At 43.7% G+C, this 10,955-nt stretch overlaps 2 protein-coding genes across 6 annotated transcripts in view; one reads left to right on the top strand and one right to left on the bottom strand.

The window, feature by feature from the left end:
* LOC116529218 (tubulin-specific chaperone A-like) overlaps window positions 1-1,013 on the top strand; it is a 1,585-nt gene extending 572 nt beyond the window's left edge. Inside the window, exon 2 of the mRNA XM_032246781.1 lies at window positions 675-1,013. Within this exon, the coding sequence (XP_032102672.1) occupies window positions 675-842 (168 nt within the window). The 3' untranslated portion in view covers window positions 843-1,013. The remainder of the gene's footprint in view (window positions 1-674) is intronic.
* The window catches only part of ZBTB8A (zinc finger and BTB domain containing 8A), a 55,817-nt gene that overhangs the window by 7,673 nt on the left and 37,189 nt on the right, over window positions 1-10,955 (bottom strand). For 3 of the 5 annotated variants that reach the window (XM_032246769.1, XM_032246768.1, XM_032246773.1), the window contains one exon: window positions 3,562-4,385. In XM_032246769.1, the coding sequence (XP_032102660.1) occupies window positions 3,562-4,384 (823 nt within the window). In that variant the 5' untranslated portion in view covers window position 4,385. Of the gene's footprint in view, window positions 1-3,561; window positions 4,386-5,962; window positions 6,003-10,955 lie in introns of those variants that run through there. The other 2 variants (XM_032246772.1, XM_032246771.1) reach the window with 2 other exon arrangements.

The raw sequence follows: 10,955 nt of genomic DNA, 5'->3' as shown, positions 1-10,955 counted from the left end.
CAAAAAAAAAAAAAACACAACTCGTGGCTGGGCATGGTGACTCATGCCTGTAATCCCAGAACTTTGGGAGGCCAAGGCAGGTGGATCACCTGAGGTCAGGAGTTCAAGACCAGCCTGGCCAACATAAATCTTGTCTCTACTAAAAATACAAAATTAGCTGGGCGTGCTGGCAGGTGCCTGTAATCCCAGCTACTCAGGAGGCTGAGGCAAGAAAATCACTTGAACCTGGGAGGGAGAGGTTGCAGTGAGCTGAGATAGCTCCACTTCACTCCAGCCTGAGTGAAAGACTGAAACTCCGCCTAAAAAAAAAAAAACCTCTTGTTTTCAGGGACCCAAGTCACAAAAGAAGAGTGGCCAGGCACAGTGGCTCATGCCTGTAATCCCAGCATTTTGGGAGGCCAAGGTGGGCAGATCACAAGGCCAGCCTGACCAACATGGTGAAACCCCGTCTCTACTAAAAAAAAAATACAAAATTTAGCCAGGTGTGGTAGTGTGCACCTGTAACCCCGCCTACTCAGGAGGCTGAGCAGGAGAATTGCTTGAATCTGGGAGGCGGAGGGTTGCAGTTAGCTGAGATCGTGCCACTGTACTCCAGCCTGGGCAACAGAGGGAGACTCCATCTCAAAAAAAAAAAAAAAAAAAAAAAAAAAAAAAAAAAAAAAAAAAAAAAGCAGGTAGAGATCCTACAAGAATCCCGGATGATGATCCCAGATTGCCAGCGCAGGTTGGAAGCTGCATATTTGGATCTTCAACAGATATTAGAAAATGAAAAAGACTTGGAAGAAGCTGAGGAATATAAAGAAGCACGTTTAGTACTGGATTCAATAAAGTTAGAAGCCTGAAACTTTTCTTGTATGGGGTGGTTTTTACATTAAATCCTGGGGTTCATTTTACAATTCATTATTTTTAACCACTGCTGTGTGTTAAAGTAGTATGAGAATGTGATTGTTTTTCTCTGGTTACATACATATTTCTTTGTCTAATTCAATATGTCAAATAAATGAGTGTATCTAGTAAAAAAAAAAAAAAAATATTAAAGGGAGTGGGTTAGGGATAAGAACACAGACATAAGACAGGCCATGAGTTGAAGGTTGTGGGACTAGGTAATGGTGCGTGGAGATTAATTATACCATTCTCTTTACTTTTGCATATGTTTGAAATTTTTCTAAAATAAAAATTATGCAGGGCACAGTGGCTCATATCTGTAATCCCAGCACTTTGGGAGGCTCAGGTGGGAAGATCATTTCAGGCCAGGAGTTCAAGACCAGCCTGGGAAACACAGTGAGACCCCCGTCTCTATAAAAAAAAAGCAAAATAGAGGCCAGGTGAGGTGGCTCATGCCTGTAATCCCAGCACTTTGGGAGGCCAAGGTGGGTGGATCATGAGGACAGGAGTTCAAGACCAGCTTGGCCAACATAGTGGAACCCCGTTTCTATGAAAAATACAAAAATTAGCCAGGCATGGTGGTGCGTGCCTGTAGTCCCAGCTACTCAGAAGACTGAGGTACAGAATTGCTTGAAACAGGGAAGAGGAGGTTGTAGTGAGCCTAGATCACACAACTGCACTCCAGCCTGGGCGACAGAGCAAGACTCCATCTCAAACATAAATAAATAAACAATAAAAAATAAAAACAAAAAAAGCAAAATAAAATAAATATATAATCTATATCTTACAACCTTCAGGAGTTTCATTTTAATATAATTTTCCTTTAAATTTACATATAAACTTTTTTTTTTTTTTTGAGATAGAGTTTCGCTCTTGTTGCCCAGGCTGGAGTGCAATGGTGCAATCTCAGCTCACTGAAATCTCTGCCTCCCAGGTCCAAGTCATTCTCCTGCCTCAGCCTCCCGAGTAGCTAGGATTATAGGCATGTACCATCATGCCTGGCTAATTTTGTATTTTTAGTAGAGATGGGGTTTCTCCACGTTGGTCAGGGTGGTCTCGAACTCCCAACCTCAGGTGATCCACCAGCCTCAGCCTCCCAAAGTGCTGGGATTACTGGTATGAGCCACTGTGGGCCCTGCCCTACAAGTAAACTATTAAGCAAAATTTGTTAACTGATTAATTGGTGGGGGGAAACTGGATGATATGCATTTCTTATCCCTAGTCTCTACTTCTGAGTGAGGGGAGGATTATTTTGAAACTGTCAATTTAAATGGTCTTTCTGCATTTTACTGTTATCATAAAAATGAGATGTCTCAAGTTGCATATTGGTCCATGGTAGATTTACAGTATCAGTGTTATGGGTTGTATGTGAGGTGTTTGTTCTTTTTTGGGTGGGGGATGGGGCCTCATTATGTTGCCTATGCTGGTCTTTAAGTTCTGGGCTCAAGTGATGCTCTGCCTGAGCCTCCCTAGTAGCTAGGACTAGAGGCATGCCTTAAAAAAAAAAAATTATGGGCCAGGCATGGTGGCTCATGCCTGTAATCTCAGCACTTTGGGAGGCTGAGGTAGGTGGATCTTGAGATCAGCAGTTCGAGACCAGCCTGGCCAACACGGTGAAACCCCATCTCTAAGAAAAATATAAAAATTAGCTGGGTGTGGTGGCACTCGCCTGTAGTCACAGCTACTTGGGAGGCTGAGACAGGAGAATCGCCTGAACCCAGGTGGTGGCGGTTGCAGTGAGCTGAGATTGTGCCTGGGTGAGAGTGAGAATCCAACTCAAAAAAAAAAAAAAAAAGTATTTGTATCTTAATAAGTTAAACACTCCTCTGAGTAAATACACAGGAAAAAAAAAAAAACTAAAGTGAAAATATGTGTCTTAGGGATTGAAGTATTTGGAAAAGAGCTTTAAACATTTAAGAGTAATCTGACCACCCGCAGATACCAGTTTGGAAAATCATGGGTTTTGACCCTTAGTACTCTTAGTTTGATTGACATTATATTTATCCAATATTACTTTCAATTTAAAATTTTAAATCCATGTTGTATGAAATAAATTTCTTCTTTTTTTTTTTTTGAGAAAGAGTCTCACTCTATCGCCCAGGATGGAGTGCAGAGGCATGATCTCAGCTCACTACAACTTCTGCCTCCCAGGCTCAAGTGATTCTCCTGCCTCAGCCTCATGAGTAGCTTGGACTACAGGTGTGCACCACTATGGCTGGCTAAATTTTTTCTGTGTGTGTGACGGAGTCCTGCTCTGTCGCCAGGCTGGAGTGGAGTGGCACGATGTCAGCTCCCTGCAACCTCCGCCTCCTGGGTTCAAGTGATTCTTCTGCCTCAGGCTCCTGAGTAGCTGGGATTATAGGCATACACCACCATGCCTGGGTAACTTCTTTTTTGTACTTTTAGTAGAGACAGCATTTTGCCATGTTGGCTAGGCTGGTCTTGAACTCCTGACCTCAGGTGATCCGCCCGTGTCAGCCTCCCAAAGTGCTGGGATTACAGGTGTGAGCCACCACACCTGGCCTTACTAAATAAATTTCATTACAGAAATGGGACTTAAAAAAACTTGCTTCAACTGCCTAGAGCAGCACCTGAAACTAAGGGTATTTTGACAGAAGATTGATTTACATAGCAGTTTGGAATCTGGTTGAGGGGACTTATGCTCTTTACGGGTACCTGGAAAACTTTTGGATGTGACATCAGATCCTTGACCGTACTGATAGCCAACAGCAGTAGAGTCCATTTCAGCATCAATTGGTGCTTGTTCTTCAGACTGGGAAACATGGCTGGAAGAATCGGATGTGCGTGCTTCTCGTTTGTTTGACTTATAATGAGTAACTTCAGAAGGCTGTGACAATCTCAAATGTTTGGTCTTTTTAATGGACTCTTTCTTTGGTTCATGCTTGGCCAAGGGTTGTTGAGTATTCCTCTGGGAGGTTGGATGATAATTATACTTACTCCAGGATTTTCCACTTATTATACCTGTTCCTTGCTCTGGGCTTAGGTGAGAATGTGGAGAACTGCTTCCTTCTTGCCAGCCACCACTATAAAAAGAGGAGCGTTCTACACCATTAGAATTGGCATCTTTATCTGAGAGACTGAAATAGCGATCTTTTTCTTTCTCACTAATGTCTAAGGAAGATTTAATAAAAGTCTTACATACACTTATGACATCAGTCATCTGCAGGAAGCTAGCAGCTGACATCACTTCTATGACATTCTGACCAGTAAGAGACAGTTTGCCAGAATATACAAAGTCCAGGATAACTGTAAAGGTGTCAGGGGAGAAAGCCTGAAATGTAGCTGTGGTTGGCTGACTTGTCTCCTTTGAATTCTGAGAAAGAAGCATTTTAAAGTAGCCACTACTAGCAAATAATACATTTCGATGCGCTTTGAAGACCTTCCCTTCAACTAGAATACTGCAGTCACAAAATACATCTTGCCTGCGCTGTTCGTTCAGTTGCTGCAGAAGGTGAGACTGATGAGAGGAGATCTCCATTCTGAAGAAGAAAAGACACACGTGGTTACCAAAACCTACATTACAATTAATTTATTTTGTTTTGAGACAGGATCTTGCTCTGTTGCCCAGGCTGCCGTGCAGTGGTGTGATCAAAGCTCACTGCGGCCGGGTGCAGTGGCTTATTCCTGTAATCCCAGCACTTTGGGAGGCCGAGGTCACTTGGGGTCAGGAGTTTGAGGCCAGCCTGGCCAACATGGCAAAACCCCACCTCTACCAAAAATACAAAAATTAGCTGGGCTTGGTGGCAGGTGCCTGTAATCCCAGCTACTTGGGAGGTTGAGGCAGGAGAACTGCTTGAACCTGGGAGATGGAGGTTGCAATGAGCCAAGATCGCACCACTGTACTCCAGCCTGGCCACAGAGCAAGACTCTGTCTCAAAAAACAAACAAAAAAACAAACACCTCAAAAACAAACAAACAAAGCTCACTGCAACCTTGAACTCCTGGTTTCAAGTGATGCTCCTACCTCAGCCTCCCAAGTAGCTGGGACTACAGGTGTGCACCATCCCACCTGGCTGTTGTTTTTTTTTTCTGTTTTTTTGTTTTTTTTTAAATAGAGATAAGGTCTCTATTTAAAAAACCAAATTACCACTGCTGGTCTCTAACTCCTGGGATTATGCAATCCTTCTGCCCCATCCTCCCAAAGTGAACAATCCTTTTCTAAGGTGAGTCAAGTAAAATAATAATCAGAAGCCTCTTTTATTCTATTAAGAACACTTTCTTGGAGAATACAATCACCAAGACACAGAAGATAATAGGTTTCAACATATTATTTAATATTAGACTATTAGTAGATTTTTAGAAAATTACTTGTTTTATTAGCAAAATTTATTGAGCATCTTCTTTCATTTTATAAATATAGAGATGGGGTCTCACTATGTTGCCCAGGCTGATCTTGAACTGCTAGGCTCAAGCCATCCTCTGGCCTCAGCCTCCCAAAGTGTTAGGATTACAGGCATGAGCCACTGTTCCCAGCCAAGCATCTTCAATAAATCAGGCCTTCTGCTATAGGCGGAACCAACACATTTGATTTTTGCCTTCATGTTGTTTTCAATCTAAAAGGTTTATCAGACATTAAACTAAGACTCTAGCCCAGGGCGGTAGCTCATGCCTGTAATCCCAGCACTTTGGGAGGCAGAGGCAGGAGGACAGCTTGAGCCCTGGAGTATGAGACCAGGTTGTTCAACATAGCAAGATCCCATCTCTACAAAACAAATTTATTTTTTAATTAGCTGGTGTGATGGAGAGTACCTGTAGTCCTAGCTACCTGGGAGGCTAAGGCAGGAGGATCACTTGAGCCCAGGGGGTGGAGGTTGCAGTGAGCCATGATCATGCCACTCACTGCACTCCAGCCTGGGCCACAGAGACAGTCTGTCTCTAAAAAAAGTTAAAGTAGGCCGGGAGTGGTGGCTCACGCCTGTAATCACAGCACTTTGGAATGCTGAGGCAGGCGAATCACTTGAGGTCAGGAGTTCGAGACCAGTCTGGCCAACATGGCGAACCCTCATTTCTACTAAAAATACAAAAAAAAAAATTAGCCAGGTGTCGTGGCACATACCTGTAATCCCAGTTACCTGGGAGGCTGAGGCAGGAGAATCACTTGATCCCAGGAAGTGGAGGTTGCAGTGAGGTGAGACTGCACCACTGCACTCCAGCCTGGGTGACAGAGTAAGATTCCGTCTAAAAAAACAAAAAGTTAAATTCAACAAAGACCTGTATGAAGTTACAATGGCAAGTTAAGTGCTAAGAAAGAAAGAAGGTGCTATGTGTAGGCTATGAGTAGTATCCTATTTTAGACTGAGATGGAGAAGGTTAGGGATACCTCTCTGAGAAGTAACATTTAAACTGAGACCACAAAGTTGAGCAGGAATTATCCAGGTAGAGTGAGGAGAAAATTTTCTGGTTCCAGCAAAATAGTGGTGAAAACTTTCCTGCCACAAATCCTTAGAGACGTTAGATAAAATATAACCAAAGTTTTTTTATAGCCAAAGGCTGGGCTTGCAAGAAAGATGTAGAAATCCCTAGATGCCAGCTAAGTGGAGAGAGCACAGCCCAAGCTGTGAGGACCAGGAATGGCTAAGGGACTAGGTCCTTACCAGTACCAAACTCTGATCTATTAGAGCTGAGAGCTGGGAAGTTAGAACCCTCTGAGGACCACTACCTTAGTGAAAAAGGACTAAAAATTCTGACCATAAGTCCAAGGAGAAGGTAAATGAAGTTTGTCTTTGCAGGGCCTTGAGCAGGGAAAAAAAAGGCCCTAGGTGAGATATCGAAGCCCAGTGGTTTGCCTTGTGACATTCCAAAGACCAGATTTAATTTACCTGATTGGTGTGGGAAATTTCAACCTGAAAAATTAACCTGGGACAAGTGCAGTGGCTCACGCCTGTAATCCCAGCACTTTGGGAGGCTGAGGCAGGCAGATCGCTTGAGCCCAGGAGTTCAAGACCAGCCTGGGCAACATGCTGAGATCCCTGTCTCTATAAAATAAATTAAAATAAAGTTAAAAAAAAAAAAGAAAAATTAACCTGAAAATTGGTCCTGGGCTGGTGGTGTCTTCAGGACACTTTGCAGAAGCAAATGCAACATTGCTCGGGTGGGGGTGGGTCTCTGAATCCAAGCCAGGCAGAAATAAGCTGTGCTTAAGCTGAACTCAAAATCATTCCCCTCTGTACACAAAGTGGGTAATTTCCAATATTGTACAAACATGATATCAAGTATCTCCTATCTTAAAAACAAAGACCGGGTGTGGTGGCTCACACCTATAATCCTAGCACTTTGGGAGGCTGAGGCGGGTGACTCAAAAACAGACAAACAAACACACAAACAAACAAACAAATGTGCCAACAAAAACCTCCCCTTAATTTCACATCTACTTTTGGCTACTATTCCATTTTTCTTTTCTTTGTGTAAACTCCCTTTATACAAAATTCATTGAAATAGTTTTGCTTTGTTTTGTTTGTATTTACTGTCTCCATGTCTCCTCCTGTCTCTTTTGAACCCATTCCAGTCAGGTTCTCATCACCATAAATCAAAACCATTCTTTTATTTTTTTTGAGATAGAGTGTCATTCTCTTGCAGTGCAGTGGCTTGATCTTGGATCACTGCAATCTCTGCCTCCTGGTTCAAGCGATTCTTCTCAGCCTCCTGAGTAACTAGGATTACAGGCGCATGCCACCACACTGGGTGAATTTTTGTATTTTTGGTAGAGATGGGGTTTCACCATGTTGGCTAGGCTGGTCTTGAACTCCTGACCTCAGGTGATCTGCCTGACTCGGCCTCCCAAAATCCTGGGATTACAGGCATGAGCCATGGAGCCTGGCCAAAACCATTCTTCTTATGGTTATTAGTAATTTGCGTGCTACCAAATCCAATGATCATTTCTTTGTCTTCACTTTGCCCACACAGTTGATCATTGTCTTCATCCTAAAACACTTTCTTCACTTGGCCACCAGGGCACCACTCCTTCATGGTTCTCCTATCTCACTGGCTACTCCTTCTCAGTCTCCTTTGCTGGTTCTTCTCCATTTTCCTAATCTCCAAATTTTGGAATGTACTGGGTCTCAGGCCTCAAATATCTTCTCTACCTGTATCATTCCCTAGGGAGTATTTAGAATCCTATCCAGGCTCACAGTTTCAAGCACCAAGCAAGCAATCAGGTCTGCATCAGACACCATCGAGGTGTCCTGTAACTCAATTCAATTCCAACACTATGTACCTGGAGAGAGCATCAGATCCCACAGGTTGAAGGCACAGTCCCATAAGGCACGCCCCTACTTCTGAGCCAATTGCAGGCCCCAGCTTGTTTTATGTGTGCTTCTGACTGACCAGCTAAAATTGTGGTTCCTATGGTGCCCTCCTTACGTTTGATTAATTTGCTAGAGTAGCTCACAGAACTTAGGGAAACACTTAAGTTTCCCGGTTTATTATAACGGATATTACAAAGTATACAGAAGAGGAGAAGCATAGGGCAAGGCACGTGGGAAGGCGCTTGGAGCTTCTATGCCTGCCCCAAGTGCACCACCCTCCAGGAACGTCCACATGTTCAGCTATCTGGAAGCACTCCAAATCCAGTCCTTTTGGGTTTTCTGGAAACTTCATTATGTAGGCATGAGTAATTGAATCATTGGCCATTAGTGATCAAATTAACTTTTAGCCTCTCTCTCCTCCGCAGAGGCTGGCAGGGTGGGCTGAAAGTCCTACCTTTCTACTCCTGCCTGATCTTTCTGGTGAGCAGTCCCAAACCTTAAGCTACCTAGAGGCTGCCAGCCAGCCATCAGTCAATACATTAGCATACAAAAAGACATCACGTTGGAGATGCTAAGGATTTTAGTTGTATGCCAGGAAAGGGGGATGAAGACCAAACATATATTTCATAATATCATAGCATCTTTTTAAAAAAATTATTTGGCCGGGCGCGGTGGCTCAAGCCTGTAATCCCAGCACTTTGGGAGGCCGAGGCGGGTGGATCACGAGGTCAAGAGATCGAGACCATCCTGGTCAACATGGTGAAACCCCGTCTCTACTCAGGAGGCTGAGGCAGGAGAATTGCCTGAACCCAGGAGGCGGAGGTTGTGGTGAGCCGAGATCGCGCCATTGCACTCCAGCCTGGGTAACAAGAGCGAAACTCCGTCTCAAAAAAAAAAAAAAAAGGTATTTATTTTAAATAAATAGGGTCTTACTATGTTGCCCAACCTGGTCTCAAACTGCTGGGCTCAAGTGATCCTCCTGCCTTGGCCTTCCTAAATGCTGGGATTACAGGCATGAGCCACCGTGCCCAGCCAATCACAGCATCTTAATATGTGCAAAACCATACTTTTTGTTCACCCCCATCCTAAATCTACCTTTCCTACAGTCTCATCCATCTTAGGAAGCAGTAACCTCCATTTTACCAGCTGTTTAGATCAAAGACATTGAGTCGTGTTCGACTCCATGTTGTTGGGTTTACCTTTGAAGTAGCAAAATCCTACCACTTCTCTTACATGAGCGCTGCTGCCACCTTGATCCTAGTCACCACCACTTATCATCTAGAGGCTGTTTTATTTTGTTTATTTATTTGAGACGGAGTCTTGCTGTGTTGGGCTGGAGTGCAGTGGCATAATCTAGGCTCACTGCAACCTCCGCATCCAGAATTCAAGCTACTTTCCTACCTCAGCCTCCTGAGTAGCTGGAATTACAGGTGCCAACCACCATGCCCAGCTGATTTTTGTATTTTTAGTACAGACGCGGGTTTTGCCATGTTGGCCAGACTTGTCTCGAACTTCTGACCTCAACAGCCTGCCTCGGCCTCCCAAAGTGCTGGGATTACAGGCGTGAGCCACCGCACCCAGCCCTAGGGGCTATTTTAATAGCCTCCTTGCAACTTCGGTCTAGTCTGAATATAGCAGCCAGAGGGATCCTTCTAAAACAGAAGTGAAATCACATTACTCCTCTGCATAAAACCTTCCAGTGGTTTATCATCCAACTCCAAAGTTCTCCTCATGACCTAAAAGGCCCCATATGATCTGCATGCTCCCCCTCCCAGGAATTCTCTAACCTCATCTCCACTGCTCTGCCCTTCACTCACTCCATTCTAGCTACCAGGACCTCTGCTTGTTCCTGAACATTTAAGGCACGTTCCTGCCACAGAGCCTTTCTACTTGCCAGTCCCTCTACTTGGAACATTCCTCCATCAGATACACACAGAGCTCACATTTTCACTTCTTTATAGGTTTCTGCTCCAATGTCACCTTATCAGACAGGCTTTCCTTTACCAACCTATATAAGCACTCCTTCCCATTCGCTGTGCCTTTATTTATTTGTTAATTATCTGTCTTCTCCTACTAAAATTAAAATGTAATGGCCAAGAGAGCAGAGACTTTGTCTATTTTGCTTACTTATATATTCCAGCTCCTTGAATTGGATAACAGATATTCAATTAATATTGTTGAATGAATAATTCAAAAATGTTAAAGCACATAAGGAAATCATTCTTTATAAAGAAGAATCAGGTCAGGCGTGGTGCTTCATGCTTGTAATCCCAGCACTTTGGGAGGCTGAGGTGGGCGGATCACCTGAAGTCAGCAGTTTGAGACCAGCCTGGCCAACATGGTGAAACCTCATCTCACTAAAAATACAAAAATTAGTTGGGCATGGTGGTGGGCACCTGTAATCCCAGCTACCTGGGAGGCTAAGGCAGGAGAATGTTTGAACCTGGGAGGCAGAGGCTGTGAGCCAAGATCATGCCACTGCACTCCAGCCTGGGTGACAGAGCGAGACATGTCAAAAAAACAAAACAAAAACAAACAAACAAAAAAACCACCAATAAAGAAGAATCAGCAGGCATCACAAACAGAATTAGAAACCCAAGAACTTCAGGAAACACAACAAAAGTTCAATAGACTATGAAATAAGTATGTTTAAAATGGTCAAAAAAATATAAAACAACAAATAAAAAGAAAAAATTTAAAAAAGAGATAAAGGGCCGGGCGCGGTGGCTCAAGCCTGTAATCCCAGCACTGTGGGAGGCCGAGGCGGGTGGATCACGAGGTCAAGAGATCGAGACCATCCTGGTA

The sequence above is a fragment of the Sapajus apella genome, unplaced genomic scaffold (genome assembly GCF_009761245.1).
Source record: "Sapajus apella isolate SASKATOON/1434 unplaced genomic scaffold, GSC_monkey_1.0 scaffold62, whole genome shotgun sequence".
Classification (NCBI taxonomy): Eukaryota; Metazoa; Chordata; class Mammalia; order Primates; family Cebidae; genus Sapajus; species Sapajus apella.
The sequence above is the reverse complement of the archived record's forward strand: the minus strand, read 5'-3'. Positions and strand labels throughout refer to the sequence as shown.